This window comes from Pelobates fuscus, chromosome 11 (assembly GCF_036172605.1).
Source record: "Pelobates fuscus isolate aPelFus1 chromosome 11, aPelFus1.pri, whole genome shotgun sequence".
NCBI lineage: Eukaryota > Metazoa > Chordata > Amphibia > Anura > Pelobatidae > Pelobates > Pelobates fuscus.
The window spans coordinates 88,576,303-88,593,594 of NC_086327.1; the positions used below are offsets into that span (position 1 = coordinate 88,576,303).

The 17,292-nt window shown below is 41.0% G+C and overlaps 2 protein-coding genes across 2 annotated transcripts in view; one reads left to right on the top strand and one right to left on the bottom strand.

Annotated features, from left to right (window-relative positions):
* The window catches only part of WRAP73 (WD repeat containing, antisense to TP73), a 46,781-nt gene extending 33,896 nt beyond the window's left edge, over positions 1-12,885 (bottom strand). The window contains exons 1-2 of the mRNA XM_063436495.1: positions 12,568-12,885; positions 7,378-7,530 (exon numbers count right to left, since the gene is read on the bottom strand). Of these exons, the coding sequence (XP_063292565.1) occupies positions 7,378-7,530; positions 12,568-12,636 (222 nt within the window). The 5' untranslated portion in view covers positions 12,637-12,885. The remainder of the gene's footprint in view (positions 1-7,377; positions 7,531-12,567) is intronic.
* TP73 (tumor protein p73) overlaps positions 1-17,292 on the top strand; it is a 150,190-nt gene that overhangs the window by 3,703 nt on the left and 129,195 nt on the right. The gene's annotated exons all lie outside the window — the stretch shown is intronic.

A 17,292-nucleotide genomic window follows, 5' to 3' on the forward strand; every position in this document is an offset into this window, starting at 1 on the left:
GAGGCTAGTGGTGTTGTGCAGAGAGGCACAGAGGCTAGTGGTGTTGTGCAGAGAGGCACAGAGGCTAGTGGTGTTGTGCAGAGAGGCACAGAGGCTAGTGGTGTTGTGCAGAGAGGCACAGAGGCTAGTGGTGTTGTGCAGAGAGGCACAGAGGCTAGTGGTGTTGTGCAGAGAGGCACAGAGGCTAGTGGTGTTGTGCAGAGAGGCACAGAGGCTAGTGGTGTTGTGCAGAGAGGCACAGAGGCTAGTGGTGTTGTGCAGAGAGGCACAGAGGCTAGTGGTGTTGTGCAGAGAGGCACAGAGGCTAGTGGTGTTGTGCAGAGAGGCACAGAGGCTAGTGGTGTTGTGCAGAGAGGCACAGAGGCTAGTGGTGTTGTGCAGAGAGGCACAGAGGCTAGTGGTGTTGTGCAGAGAGGCACAGAGGCTAGTGGTGTTGTGCAGAGAGGCACAGAGGCTAGTGGTGTTGTGCAGAGAGGCACAGAGGCTAGTGGTGTTGTGCAGAGAGGCACAGAGGCTAGTGGTGTTGTGCAGAGAGGCACAGAGGCTAGTGGTGTTGTGCAGAGAGGCACAGAGGCTAGTGGTGTTGTGCAGAGAGGCACAGAGGCTAGTGGTGTTGTGCAGAGAGGCACAGAGGCTAGTGGTGTTGTGCAGAGAGGCACAGAGGCTAGTGGTGTTGTGCAGAGAGGCACAGAGGCTAGTGGTGTTGTGCAGAGAGGCACTGAGGCTAGTGGTGTTGTGCAGAGAGGCACTGAGGCTAGTGGTGTTGTGCAGAGAGGCACTGAGGCTAGAGGTGTTGTGCAGAGAGGCACTGAGGCTAGAGGTGTTGTGGAGAGAGGCACTGAGGCTAGAGGTGTTGTGGAGAGAGGCACTGAGGCTAGAGGTGTTGTGGAGAGAGGCACTGAGGCTAGAGGTGTTGTGGAGAGAGGCACTGAGGCTAGAGGTGTTGTGGAGAGAGGCACTGAGGCTAGAGGTGTTGTGGAGAGAGGCACTGAGGCTAGAGGTGTTGTGGAGAGAGGCACTGAGGCTAGAGGTGTTGTGGAGAGAGGCACTGAGGCTAGAGGTGTTGTGGAGAGAGGCACTGAGGCTAGAGGTGTTGTGGAGAGAGGCACTGAGGCTAGAGGTGTTGTGGAGAGAGGCACTGAGGCTAGAGGTGTTGTGGAGAGAGGCACTGAGGCTAGAGGTGTTGTGGAGAGAGGCACTGAGGCTAGAGGTGTTGTGGAGAGAGGCACTGAGGCTAGAGGTGTTGTGGAGAGAGGCACTGAGGCTAGAGGTGTTGTGGAGAGAGGCACTGAGGCTAGAGGTGTTGTGGAGAGAGGCACTGAGGCTAGAGGTGTTGTGGAGAGAGGCACTGAGGCTAGAGGTGTTGTGGAGAGAGGCACTGAGGCTAGAGGTGTTGTGGAGAGAGGCACTGAGGCTAGAGGTGTTGTGGAGAGAGGCACTGAGGCTAGAGGTGTTGTGGAGAGAGGCACTGAGGCTAGAGGTGTTGTGGAGAGAGGCACTGAGGCTAGAGGTGTTGTGGAAAGAGGCACTGAGGCTAGTGGTGTTGTGCAGAGAGGCTTGAAGACTATGATGAGGCCTAATAGAAAGCAGTTGTTGTTGGGGGATTCCATCATAAGAGGTGTGGAGATTGACAATGGTGGTCTTGTGAGGTGTCTTCCCGGAGCTACTGCTCACAGAGACAGGAGACGTATCTGTAATATTGTTAAGCAAGCAAAGCAGGAAGGTGAATTGGATGTACTTGTCCATTTAGGGACAAATGACTTGGCTTGCAATGAGGTTTCAGAGGTTAAGGAAGTTTTTAGTGTTTTTGCCAATGATATACGGCAGGTTGCTTCCACACTGTCATTCTCTGAAGTTCTGCCTGTGCATAACACTCAGAATGACAGGCGGATGCGTATTAGGGACTTTAACTTGTGGCTTGGTGAATGGTGTCGGGAGCAAGGATTTGGCTTTATTGCTCATGGTAGCTCTGTTTGGAATGGAAATAAACTGTACAAAAAAGATGGTTTGCATCTTTCTCAAAAGGGAACAAATGTTCTCAGTGAGCAGTTCAGAGGTTTTGCTAAGATGTATTTAAACTAGGAGGGGGGGCAAAAGGGTGATAAAACATCAATCCAATTGTCCCCCAAAACAAGGACAGAAGGTGCCTGTAGCAAGTGTGTTACAAAATGATAAGCTTAGAGTCATGTCTACAAATGCTCGCAGTTTAGGGAATAAGATCCATGAACTTGTGGCAATAATGGCAACTGATAGTGTAGATTTAGTCGCTGTTACTGAGACATGGTATAATGAAAAAAATGACTGGGACATAGCAATACCAGGGTACTCTTTATATAGAAAAGACAGGGAAGGCAAGAAAGGGGGAGGGGTGGCCCTGTATGTGAAGGATAGCATAAAATCTAGCCTAATAAAGGTTAGTGAGACGAACATAGAGTCCATTTGGGTTACGTTAGAATTTGGTAATCACACAGTAGTTCGTGTAGGTGTGATTTATAGGCCCCCAGGACAAATTGAAGAGTTAGATAATCTACTAGTTGAAGAAATAGCTAAAATGACAATGAAGGGGGAAGTTATCACCATGGGTGACTTTAATCTTCCTGATGTGAATTGGAAAACAAAAATAGCTGCTTGTGCCAGAAGCACACATATTCTAAACTCCCTACTGGAATGGTCTCTAAAACAAGTCGTTGAGGAGCCAACTCGTAAAGAGGTCATACTAGATTTAGTGTTAACAAATGGAGATTTGGTATCAGATATTACTGTAGGTGAAAGTTTAGGATCCAGTGATCATCAGTCAGTGTGGTTTAATATAAGAACAGTGACTGAGTCACACCACACAAAAACAAAAGTTTTAGACTTTAGAAAAACAGACTTTTCTAAAATTATAATATGTGTAAAGGAGTCATTATCAGACTGGAGCAACTTAAATGGAGTCCAAAATAAATGGGATTATTTAAAAGCTGCACTACTGAAGGCAACAGAAAATTGCATTAGGCTTGTCAGTAAAAGCAAAAAATTCAAGAAACCACTGTGGTACTCCGCAGATGTGGCCAAAATAGTAAAAAACAAAAAGTTAGCATTTAGTAATTATAAAAAAAACCAGAGTGAGGAAGACAGAATGACCTATAAGATTAGGCAGAAAGAGGCTAAGCAAGTTATAAGAGCTTCCAAATCACACACAGAAGAGAAAATAGCACAGTCAGTAAAAAAGGGGGACAAAACTTTTTTTAGATACATAAATGAGAAAAGAAAAGTAAAACAAGGATTAGTTAGATTAAAAACAAAAGAAGGAAGGTATGTAGATGAGGATAAAGGTCTAGCTGACTGCCTCAATGAATATTTTTGTTCGGTATTTACAGCTGAAAATGAAGGAAAGGGACCTCTGTTAAAAAAAAAGGATAAATGAGTCATTTATTACACATGAGTTTAAAGAGGAAGAGGTTCTATTTCAACTGTCAAAAGTAAAGACAAATAAGTCAATGGGACCTGATGGAATACACCCAAAGCTATTAAAAGAGCTTAGTGGTGTACTAGCAAAACCATTAACAGATTTATTTAACCAATCATTGTTAACAGGAGTAGTCCCAGAAGATTGGAAGTTAGCGAATGTTGTGCCCATTCACAAGAAAGGTAATAGGGAGGAATCGGGCAACTATAGGCCAGTAAGCCTTACTTCAGTAGTGGGGAAAGTGATGGAAACCATGTTAAAGGATAGGATTGTTGAACATCTAAAAACACATGAATTTCAAGATCAGAGACAACATGGGTTTACTTCAGGGAGATCATGCCAAACTAATCTTATTGATTTTTTTGATTGGGTAACTAAAATTATAGATAAGGGTGGTGCAGTAGACATTGCTTACCTAGATTTCAGTAAGGCTTTTGACACTGTTGCACATAGAAGGCTTATCAATAAACTGCAATCTTTGAGTTTGGATTCCAATATTGTTGAATGGGTAAGGCAGTGGCTGAGTGACAGGCAACAGAGGGTTGTAGTCAATGGAGTATATTCGAAGCTTGGGCTTGTCACCAGTGGGGTACCTCAGGGATCTGTACTTGGACCCATTCTCTTTAATATTTTTATTAGTGATATTGCAGAAGGTCTTGATGGTAAGGTGTGTCTTTTTGCGGATGATACTAAGATATGTAACAGGGTTGATGTTCCAGGAGGGATAAGCCAAATGGCAAATGATTTAGGTAAACTAGAAAAATGGTCAGACTTGTGGCAACTGACATTTAATGTGGATAAGTGCAAGATAATGCATCTTGGACGTAAAAACCCAAGGGCAGAGTACAGAATATTTGATAGAGTCCTAACCTCAACATCTGAGGAAAGGGATTTAGGGGTGATTATTTCTGAGGACTTAAAGGTAGGCAGACAATGTAATAGAGCAGCAGGAAATGCTAGCAGAATGCTTGGTTGTATAGGGAGAGGTATTAGCAGTAGAAAGAGGGAAGTGCTCATGCCATTGTACAGAACACTGGTGAGACCTCACTTGGAGTACTGTACACAGTACTGGAGACCATATCTTCAGAAGGATATTGATACCTTAGAGAGAGTTCAAAGAAGGGCTACTAAACTTGTTCATGGATTACAGGATAAAACTTACCAGGAAAGGTTAAAGGATCTTAACATGTATAGCTTGGAGGAAAGACGAGACAGGGGGGATATGATAGAAACATTTAAATACATAAAGTGAATCAACACAGTAAAGGAGGAGACTATATTTAAAAGAAGAAAAACTACCACAACCAGAGGACATAGTCTAAAATTAGAAGGACAAAGGTTTAAAAATAATATCAGGAAGTATTACTTTACTGAGAGGGTAGTGGATGCATGGAATAGCCTTCCAGCTGAAGTGGTAGAGGTTAACACAGTAAAGGAGTTTAAGCATGCGTGGGATAGGCATAAGGCTATCCTAACTATAAGATAATGCCAGGGACTAATGAAAGTATTTAGAAAACTGGGCAGACTAGATGGGCCGAATGGTTCTTATCTGCCGTCACATTCTATGTTTCTATGTTTCTATAAATACAAAATGAATTGTCTAGAAAGACCTCTGTTTTTTCCCACAGTGCTGTGGAGGGCTATCCTTAAAAAAATTCATTGACAATAGTCTAATAGGGATTAATGGCTAATGATACCAGGTGCTACCAGCTGTAATAGCACCAAGTTTGTGTGTCATGCAGAAATCTAGGAAGGGCAAGAAGGCATTTTAATAAACTGTTCTTTGCCAGAATGGTGCATATTTGTCTTACTCCGCCAATCTGATGCAACTCAGAGAAATGCTTGCCATGTCAGGCAATGCGTGAAGACACTGAATGAGAGTCTGACGATCACTAGAGGCATGGTTTCAGAGAAACGTAAACATTACCGTTTCGCTAAAACATTGTCCAAATAAATGGACAAGATCTTTGCACCAAGACCACTTCATTAAGATTAAGTAGTTTTGGTGAGGAAAAAGAGGGGGGGGGGGGAAACACATCGGGTTTCTCTTGACTTTCTCTTTTTACCTTAGCGGACGCTCACACTTTATCAGATATACCCCCACCCACCACATGACAACTAGGGGCATAATGGAGGTTCATATGCCGAGGGTTATTTAACCATTTGCCCACTGGCTGCTAGTGCTGCAAGCTGACAAATATTACTTCAAACTATTCAAGGTAATGATAACTTGCAAATGTGCATCCTACTGGATGCATCCAGTCCTTAACATTTATTTATTTTTTTAAATCAGTGCTTTTTACATATTCTGAATCCTATACTTTGTATAGGATTTGAATGTAACAAGTACTGATTTTAAACCAGACAACAAATGCATTCTGACGATTGGTACAGATTTGGTCGGGTTGGCCAAATTCCACTAGCTTTAGTAATTCAGAATTTGTTCAAAATGTGGGGAAAGTGAATTAACCTGAGTCTGTTCTAGAATTTCATAAATTTTCTCGTTCTCTAGAAGCCTGGTAAAGCCTACTTTGTCCAATTAAAGTTCAATTAACAGAGCGGAAGATAAAAACTTATAGTGAACACACTGTTTTCTCATAGAAAAGCCTCTGGTTGGACCATTTTGCGAGCTCAGAGCATATATGCGTGCGCTATGCCAGCAAGAAAGATTAGGTGGGAATTACTATTAATAAATAAATAAATAAATAAATAAATAAATAAAACACAAGCACTCATATAGGGAGGCAGATATGGCTGTATTTGATGAAGGAGGGAGGTGAGACAGACGCAAAAAGGATACCAAGTCTGTTGCCAGCACAGTGTGTGCACTGACAACAAAAAGTACATTTTGCACAGAAGGGACATTAGGCAGGCCAGAACACAGGGTGTAAATAGCACCCAACACAAGTTAAGACACATAGAGGCTCCTGCTAACATGACAAACTATAAAAGCAGAAGTGGACTTAGTGGTTGGAGTAACCCGTTAAAGAGTAACTTCAAGAATCATGACACCTTCATGGTGCCTAAAATCGATATGTGCAGTGTTTTTTTTTTGTTTTATAACACTGCACATAGAGAGTTTAACCCCTTAAGGACCAAACTTCTGGAATAAAAGGGAATCACACATGTCATGTGTCCTTAAGGGGTTAATCCACGTGCTGCCTGTGGTGTAACCACCTACAGCAGCATTAATCAAGGTGTCGTGAGTCAGAACTGGAGTTTCAAAACATTTCAATGAACAGAATTTAATTAATGGCTAGGAGCGCTTAACTGATGCACTCAGGCCAATAAATGAGTGGCAGGATCATAATCATTAGCTCTGCTGTTATAAATCCTGCTTCAGTGGAGGACAAGGTAGGAAAAACCATTGTAAAGCAGTTTACCCTATTACCAGAGAACGGCACCAGGGTACTTCTATCATCATAACCACTACAGTGTTCTGTAGTGGTTATGATGGTTGGAGCAACCCTTTAACTTAAAGTGTTTTTTGTGCTAAGAATGTCCCTTGAAAATTTAACAATTGACACTACTAGAAATAAGACAGTCATGAGTGGCTATATGCATCTGTTAGCCCACAAGTTAGGGAAGTGACAATGCCTAATAAGTAATTTCCGTGCTAAATAATATGGAATGACATATTCCTACATCCAATACGTCCATGGATTTTCCTACATCCAATGTGGTGGCAATCGTCAAAACATTCAAAATCTTTGGTTATGTATATGTTTTCATCTATAAATTTGCATGTGATTTCTCCGTCAGAATGTACTGATTAAATCTTTAAGAAGTTGATGCAGGTATCCATATAGGTTGTAGAGCACAGAATTCCTCTCAACTCCAAGCATTTAAATCATTATAGAGCTCAATCAATTACTGCCTACTGATTTCAACATTATAATCCTATAGAAAATACCATCATTTGATCTTACCTGCACAATGCCCCTCTTGTACATGGCACAAAGGATGAACATGGAATCTGCAGACCATTCTAAATACTGAATTTGATCCAGGCAAGTGTACAGCTGTAAAATCTGTAATGTTTTGACATCACGGATAACAAGTCTATACTGTACACATGATGCCTACAGAAAAGAGAGCGGTATGACATGTTAGAATGCAGAAAAATATATACATTTTCTTTACTATAACTCTTTTCAGCTTTATTATTCCCTACTGGACACCATTACCACCACCCCCCCCCCCCCCCTCCACATTTAATAATAATAATTAAAAAAAATAAAAAAAATAATAATCTTTAAAAACGTACCTTGAACCCAATACTGAACAAGGTCTTCCACGCTAGGCACTGGAGACACTTTCACCCCAAAAATTAGTATTGAATCCGGTATTCATCTAATAAATCACACCACTGCATTTTCAATGTTTAAAGGAACACTATATTGTTAGGAATAAAGATTTCAATTCCTATCATTATAGTGTCCCTGCCCCTATTTCTGCTGGTCATCCCCCTCATGATAATTGAAGTGCTCTGGGTTCAGTGTCCCTGTTCCCTTAAACCTGCAATGCAAGTAGGACTGCATGAAGCAACACTGGACATGCTCACACTTTGCAGACATCCAGTGTCAAGCAAAACCACACAGGAAAGCATTGAATCAATGCTTTCCTATGGGGAAGGCCTACTGCATCCACGGAACTTTACGCACATTCGCAAAGGTTTCCCCTCCATCAGCTGGCGTAGGCAGAGCACGACCAAGCACCAAAGGATCTCGGCGCTGGTAAATGGAAAGTCAGGGCTTGACAAATTTGCTTGGAATCTAGCAGCGAGGTAGAAAAGTTAGGAGCCAGGGACTCAACGCCAAAAATAAAATTCTTAAAAGGACACTATAGTCACCAGAACCAGTACAGCTTAATGTAGTTGTTCTGAAGTCTATATCCTGCCCCTAAACATTTTTCAATGTAAGTACTAACTTTCCAGACAAAAGACAGTGTTTACTTTGCTGCCTGGTGACAGTCACTCAGACAGTCTCTAGAGGTGCTTCCTGGGTTAGTGCTTCACACTGTGCAGCACCTATGTTAAAGGATCACTATAGTGTCAGGAAAACAAAGCGGTTTTCCTGACACTATAGTGCCCTGAGGGTGCCGCCGCCGCCGCCCCCCCCCCCCCCCCCGTACCTACCTTAATTCCAGCACAGCCACTCCTTCAACTACACGCGCATTAAAGGTTCCCCATAGGAAAGCATTGTATCAGTGCTTACCTATGGGGAATTTGAAGTCATTAGATGTACTCATGCAAAGAGTAAGGATGACAAATTTCATTTCACGGAGTTAAACTCCGTTAGGGAGCAGGAAATTGCCTCTAGTGGTTGTTTGGAAGAAACTAGAGATGGACTTATCTCTGCAATGTAAACACTGCAGTTTCTCTGATTGCAGGGTTAAAGCGGCACGGTCCCCAAGCCCCTAGTCACCCCCCACCCAAATAAAAGCTATCCCCTACTAGGGATCGACCGATATTGATTTTTTAGAGCCGATACCGACACCGATATTCTGTGAACTTTCAGGCCGATAGCCGATATAATTTGCCGATATTCTGTACATTTACCATTTTGGAAAATAAAAACTATTTCTAAAGGTAAATGCACAAAATATACATGCCACGTGTAGTGGATGCAGTGTGTTTAGACAGGGGAGCTGCTTGTGTTTGTGTAGTGTGTGTGTAGTGGATGCAGTGTGTGTTTGTGTAGTGTGAGTGTTGTGGATGCAGTGTGTGTTTGTGCAGTGTGTGTGTAGTGTATGCAGTGTGTGTTTGTGTAGTGTGTGTTGTGGATGCAGTGTGTGTTTGTGTAGTGGATGCAGTGTGTATTTGTCTAGTGTGTGTAGTGGATGCTGTGTGTATTTGTCTAGTGTGTATATAATGAAAGCAGAGTGTTTGTGTAGTGTGTGGGTAGTGTGCGTAAAGTTAATGCAGTGTGTGTGTAAAGTGAATTCTGTATATACTAAATGCAAAGTGTGTGTGTGTGTGTTTGTGTAGTGTGTATATAAGGAATGCAGAGTGTGTGTATTTGTGTAGTGTGTGTATATAATGCAGTGTGTTTGTGTAGTGTGCATTATATAAACACACTACACAAACACACTGTATATAATGCAGTGTTTATATCATGCAGTGTGTTTGTATAGTGTGTTTATATCATGCAGTGTGTTTGTATAGTGTGTTTATATCATGCAGTGTGTTTGTATAGTGTGTTTATATCATGCAGTGTGTTTGTATAGTGTGTGTATATAATGCAGTGTGTGTGTGTGTGTGTGTGTGTAACACACACACACTGCATTATATACACACACTATACAAACACACACTATACAAACACACTATACAAACACACTGCATTATATACACAGTGTGTTTGTGTAGTGTATGTGTATAATGTGTGTGTGAGGGGTCATTTTTTATTAAAAACATTTTTTTATATTAAATTATTATTATTTTTTTTATATTTATTCATTATTATTTATTTTTTGTTGTCCCCCCTCCCTGCTTGTTGCCTGGCCAGGGAGGGGGGATATAGTAATCCCTGGTGGTCCAGTGGCATTGGCTGAGCTGCGTTTACTCACCTCCCTGCAGCTCCTTCAGCTCCCCAGTGTAAGTCTCACAGCCAGCGTGCCGCGGGTCTCGTGAGATTTACACTGGGGAGCTGGATGAGCTGCAGGGAGGTGAGTAAACGCTTGCTACCCGCCCCCCCCATGACCGCTGGGCTTGTAATGAGCCTGGTGGTCCTGGGAGGTATTATCGGCAATATCGGTATCTCTATTGGCCGATACCGATATTGCCGAAAATACCGAATATCGGACGATTATATCGGTAAAACCGATAATCGGTCGATCCCTATCCCCTACCTATAACTATTTTGGAATGGTTAACTCTGTTAACAGGGTCCCTACAAGGTGGTGGGTCTCCTCTGAAGCTGGTGATCCGCATCCAGATTCTGCAGAGCTGCATAAGCCAGATACTAATACATTGGCTTGTATTTTTTTTTTTTTTTTTTTACTTTTAGCAGCCTGGGGGACTGTCTGACAACTCAGACAGTCCCCCAGCTGGCAACTCCTACACTCCTCTATTGCGCCGATGTGATCATGGTGATCACATGGCCCTGGAGGGCCGGGTTGGCCAGAGCTGCTGCAGGGGGACTGCTGGGCTCCTATTTGCCGCGGTCGTACTAGGTACGTCTGCGGTCCTTAACCTTTTTTTTTTTTCCGGAAGTACCTAGTACATCCACGGTCGTTAAGGGGGGAGAGGGAGAGAGAGAGAGATCTATTAAAAAAAAAAAGTGTATTTTGATAATATATATGTATATATTACTATCAAAATACAGTTAGATTAAAATTACATATAAATATATATATATAAATACTTTTTTTAACACACACACACACATATATATATATATATATATATATATATATACATACACACACACACGTGTCATTTTACTCTAAGTGTATTTTTACACACACACACACACACACACAAACAAGTAAAATCAGTTCTTTATTGAAGAATCTTTATATAAAAAAATAAAAATAGACGTTTCAGCCCAAGTTCTGAGCTTTCATCAGGATCAACAAAACAAATTTGTTTTGTTGATCCTGATGAAAGCTCAGAACTTGGGCTGAAACGTCGATTTTTTAAGATTCTTCAATAAAGAACTGATTTTACTTCAAAAAGACCGTGAGTGCTAGCCCATATTTATATTTTGTGTTTTTGGTTGTGGCTAAATGTATGCACCCGGCAATAATATATAGCATTATTTGCTGGATATATCTGAGTGCAAGGACTGGACTGTTTGTTTATATATATATATATATATAATAAAATTATTCATTTTTTTTGTTTTTTTTACTTTTTTCACCAGTTCAGGCAGTCCCCCTGCTGGCAGCACTGTGGCCATGTGACTGCTCTTTTATTTTTATTTTAACTGAGTGCCTCGACCCCTCGAGGCACTGAGTACAGGCAGAGCATCGGAAGCCTGTCTGATGGCTTCCGATGCTCTGCACTACACTGCCGGGCGCCACATGGGCGGCAGTGAGGAGGCATCGCTGCAATACCATTAGAGTCATGATCGCTTCCAGACCTCTAATTTCGGTATGTCCGCGTTCTTTAAGAACCGTTTTTTGTGTGACGTACCTGATACGTCCTTGGTCAGTAAGGGGTTAAAAGGGACACTAAAGGCAGCCAACCACTTCATCTCAATGACATTTTCAAGGTGCAGTTACCCAGCAATGTAAAACCATTTTGCCCTTTTTTTTTTTTTTTTTTTTTAAGGAATGGCAATGTTTTTACTGCAGGGTTAAACTTAACTCTTTCGGCTTTGCGAACCAAGTTAGATTTGGTTCTCAATCAAATGCTGCTCACAGAGAGCATTCAATTGGCACAGCATGGCACTAGCCTCTCAATGCGTCCTTGAACAGAGATTGGCGCAGCAAGCGCTGAAAAGCAAGTAAAAGTGAAAAAGGAGGGTCAACCAAATCATTAGTGAGACACTATAGCGTTAAGAATACAGGTTTGCATTCCCAACACTACTGTTCCTTTAAAGTATATTTGTCATAATGCACACAAGTTAGCAGAACACGCCAAGGACCAAGAGCAAGTACCCTGGCACCTTCCCAGGGTAAAGAATAAAACCATTTGAAAACGGTTCGACAACTTACCTAGAGTCTACCTTCTCCAACTCAGCTACATACACAGCTTGGTTATTATTATTTTGCTAATACTCGCAGTATAGTTAAAGAAATATTCCAAGCACCATAACCACTACAGCTGGCAGGGCATTCCTAGCACCATAACAACTACAGTGCTCCTTTAATGAGTCTGCTTCAACTTTAAAAAAAAAAAAAATTTCATAGATCAAAGCATCTAAAGTGCACCATTCAACTTTGTGAAACTCATTTGTTTTGAAGAATAATAATAATAATTCAAAAGGCTGGCAGCCCACATGTTGGACACCTGCACTGACCCAATATTATTAATTATTATTATTATTAATAATCAGACTGATAGTATACAGAGAGAGGACAATCCACTGGAGCATGTCCAACAAGTGCATGACCACTCCCATCACCATAAGCCCGTGGAAGGTATCAGGGCAAGCTGGACCCACACTCACCAGGTATTTGCCATCAGGGGAAAACCTGCCCAGCTGGCTGGAGAGCTTGAACACCTCAGAGAAATCCATCCTGCTCAGCTCAGCACCACAGCAGCAGCAGCTGGAGCCATTGCCAGAGAAAGGGGGCGGGGCGATCCGTGACACGCAACGCAACGACGTGACCGAGTGACAAACACTAGAGACAACAGAACCCCACCGGCTTATCCATAACCCACCAGACGTTGCGCTCCCCAACAGTATACTGTATTCACATGAACTTTTTGTCTAGTTGTTTTGAGCCTGTCGCAGTTGTCTCTGGTGTTTAGGACTCTATCAGACCGTTAGAAATAGGCGTGGCTTGCACACATTCACCTTGAGGAGGCGCGGATAAATACATTGGTGGGCGGAGCCGGATCATTATTATGCAGCCTCTAAAAAGAGACCGCTAGGGGGGCGGAGTCACGTCTAACTGACACAGCAGGGGGTCGAGTCAGGTGAAGGCTGGGGGCGGGGCTACATGTATAACAGATGTAGAGAGGAGCTGTAGGCGGGCTCGTGCGGCGGCAATATCTCCTGTCACTGAGGCGGGAAGGATGCCGGGAAATTTTTACCTCACAGTAGACCCGGGCATTTTCCCGGTGTGACCCTAATCACAGGGGAGGGCAACAGCTCTATAAGCAAGCCACGAAATATGTGCCATAATGTTAATAAAACTAATTAAAACAGCAGAATAAATAAAAACCCAGTGTGTGGTAACTGTCACAGCTTGTCCAATGAATGAATGCATGGGAATACTGTGAAACCTGTGAGAAATGGGTTCATTAATAATAAAATAAAGAGGGGCTTTTTCAGCAATATTGTAAAATTATTACATTTATTCAAACGGGTTTATTCACTAAGGTGGGAATTGTCAGGAGTTCAAAGTGAATGTAAAATGTCAAAGGCCAAACTGAACACATATCTGACTTGGAGAAATATTTTTCTAGTAAAAATTAAAATTACCAAACAAAACCTGTTATGGGCCGTGTGTTGACAGACAAAATGGTTTATTGGTTAAAAATCCAAATAGATCCTAAAACTATAAATCCTGAAAAAAATAATCTTGGACAATCAATCAACAAATGACGGGCATTTTCCGAATGGGTGTGAATGTACTCCGGGTTTTATCCCTTTTTCGAATGATACGGATTTATCAAATTAAAGCACCAAATAATTTCAACGCAGGACAAAATACACATAGCCCGGTGAAATTAAAAAGAATTGGCAAAAGGCTTCCTAGAAATACATTTCTACAAAATACAGATTAAGGAACAGCGTACACATAAAAATACAGTATTACATTTTACAAAGGCTCCTTAAAATCAACTATTTGAGAAAATAAACACAAGTTGTTGCTGGGCTCCCATGTTAAAATTACTGTAGGACCTACCAATATTGGGGTTCTGTCACGTAATGGTGGACTTAACACTATATGGGGGTTCATATGGCCATATAGTGTTAAGCTCACCACTACATCACAGTACCCCACTAATTTTAACATGGGAGACAAACAACAACGTATATTTGTTTGTTGAGATAGGCTATTTTAAGTATCCTTGTAAAATGTTAAACTGTATTTTTTTTGTGCACTATTCCTTAATCTGTATTTTGTAAGAATTTTGGTCTCCACTGCTGAGAAATAAAGGTTCCGGGTGTGCCCCCATATTACCTTTTATCTGTGTAAATACATTTCGGCCTAATTTCTTCAATTTGGTTTGGCAGACATTGCAAGCAGATAACTGCTAATTCTAATTCAAGTTATCATTACAAAAAGCCATCATAAGCAAGCAGCATTGCTATAGCTAAACTCCATGAGCGGTGGGTGGGGGCCATAAAGATAATGGGGGGACCTACTGTCCTCCTCCCCCCCCCCGCCCCCACCCCTGGGCGGCGGGTGGGGGCCATAATAGTAGTAGGGGGGGGGGACCTACTGTCCTCCCCCCCTGCCCCCACCCCTGGCCGTCGGGTGGGGGCCATAATGGTAATAAGAGGGGGGGGACCTACTGTCCTTCCCCCCCCCGGCCCCCACCCCTGGGCGGCGGGTGGTGGCCATCATAGTAATAGGGGGGGGAGGACCTACAGCCCCCCCACCCCCACCCCACCGCTGGGCGGCGGGTGGGGGCCATCAGGGTAATGGGGGGGTATAGCGAGTAGGGGCATTGGGGAGATTTGAATCTCCCTTATGCTATTATGGGGGTCATATTGAAGTGGTGGGGAGCACAGCTCCCTGCCGCTTCTGTCTTTACATATTACAAGGAGTGAGCTGCACGCCGGTAGCTCCCTCCTTGTAATAAACCGAACAAACAAACTAACAGTGTTTGTTTTTTCGTTTGATTTTTTCTATTCATTCGTCTGTCTGATGAATGAATGAATAGATGAAATTCCCGTTCGCATGTCCAGGTGTTTCACTGGGCATGTGCGGGAATCTCACAGTCTGTCTAGTGTGGGCAGATGACGTGTCCCACAGGGACTTCACCTACCCACACAAAGATGGCGGCGCCCTGAATAAAGATCGGGGCAGAAAATAAAGAATAAAAAATAGGTAAGGGGGGCTTAGGGGCATTTGGGGGTGACTAGGGGGTCGATTGGATGTAGTGGAGGCGGGAGGGGGGGTTAAAAAAAAACGGAATTCGGCATGACAGTGCCGCTTTCAATTTACAATATGTTACGAATCATTATTTTAATCATTTGCTTGTTGACTGCTTGCGCAGATAGTATGCAAATATTTGTTGCTTCACCTGCAAAAAACAGGTGAATTCATTTTGCTAATTTGCCTTGTAGCAAATTAAAATTTGAAATGTTAAATTGAGGTTAAAATAGTCAAGATGTGGCTATAGTTATGTCAGAGAATTTCTACAAATTAGCTTTATTTGCAATTAAAATTGCAATTCGCTAAAATTTTTACTTTAGTACAAAAATAACTTTGTCAACCTTCACAGCACATTCACAAACAATTTCTAACAATTTTATTTTAGTTAGTTTACTGTCTATCGTTATTGACCTAGAAAATGTGTTATTTACCTTGTATTCCCAGAGACACTACATAAATAATTTAAAAATAAATAAATAAATAAGATTAAAAATGAGGCATATTTTATTCACAGTATCTCCCACTGCAGGAAACAGTGTACAATTTATTCTAATCTGTATTTTGTTATAGCTCTGGTGGGTGGTTTTAATAAATTAGCATCAACATTGTTACAGACATACACAGTTATGAATCTTTCACTTTTTTATTTTTACTAATACATGCTGAATAAATACATAGATGCCTTTGCAAATACACTACATTTGTCAACAACTTACAGTCTTTGTAAGCAATGGCATCTATATGGGAACTAATTTAAGTCTGCCTAGTAACTAATCTGATTACTTAAGTGCTATTGAAAGTATGTAGCTTATTCGTTTATGTATCCTTGCAGTTATGATGGTGCCTGTATCCTTACAATATAGGATCATCACTGTAATATTAATTTCTAGTTCATACAATATACTTGGCTCTTGTACATGTTTCCTTTTAATGTTGCAGCATCTGTTTACTTTAACATTCTAATACATATTGTAATTGTATTTCATACAACTGTAACTATTGAGAAACAACGTGGATATTGTTGACATGTTTGCAGGTGTCCCAAGACATTTGCAAATAATAGGCTACCAAGGACCACAGCTAGCTATTAATATTACGATTATTTTAAGACACAATCGTTTCCTTGAGCTCCTATTACACTTCTAGAATGACGTGTTCAAATTAATCCATGTTTTATTTGAGATATATTTAACGGAAATAAGAGCATAAATAAGACATAGTTAAAAAAAAGTTAATTTTAATAAAAACGTACATATCATATATGCACTATGGCTTATAATAAACCTTATACTTCTCTAGTAATGAATAATAATTTAAATTAATTTGGAAATATATCCTACATTTTAAGAAATACAAGATAGATAGATAGATGTTTATATATTCCATTTATTAAGCATATTAGAGAAGCAAATATGATATGCATGTAACGTTTGTATGCATCAATAAGATAATATTACTTTGTAATTTTTAGATTTTACATATCAAATAATAAAATACACAACATAAGAGGCATTAATTAAATATAATTGCATTCTTCCACTGCATTTCAACATATCGTGCGCATTGTTTATTTCCATAGATTTGTTTTAAGAAAATCACCACAACTGGCAAAATAGCAATTTAGAAACAAAATGTCTCACAAACAATAGTTGTTATATTTGTAACGAAATTTAGAATAGCAATAATTTAAAATCCGAATTCTAGAATTAAATTTAAAAAAGCCAATCTGTGGCTATAGCTGAGTTGGAGATTTTTTTTCTTATTTTATTTTTTTGCCTACATTATGTCTTTCATATTTCAATGCGCTATAATTCCGAGTTTAGTGTTTGAATCCCCAATATTTTCTATCCCATTACTGACATGTTGACTTACAAAAACTCCATTCCCCATATGAATGAGTTACATTAAACTGTAATAACTATCCGCTTGTAGCTACAGTAAGCTCTGTGTACCCGGATTCCTGCAGCAGGTAGTGATTCCTTTCAGTGGACAGACAGCAAATTGCTTTAAATAGCGACAGCTGCATTCTACCAAAGAAAACCCCCATACCTTCAATATTAATGTCATCCTTTGAAAATCAAGATAATAACAGCCTACACATTAAAGCACTATCTTTG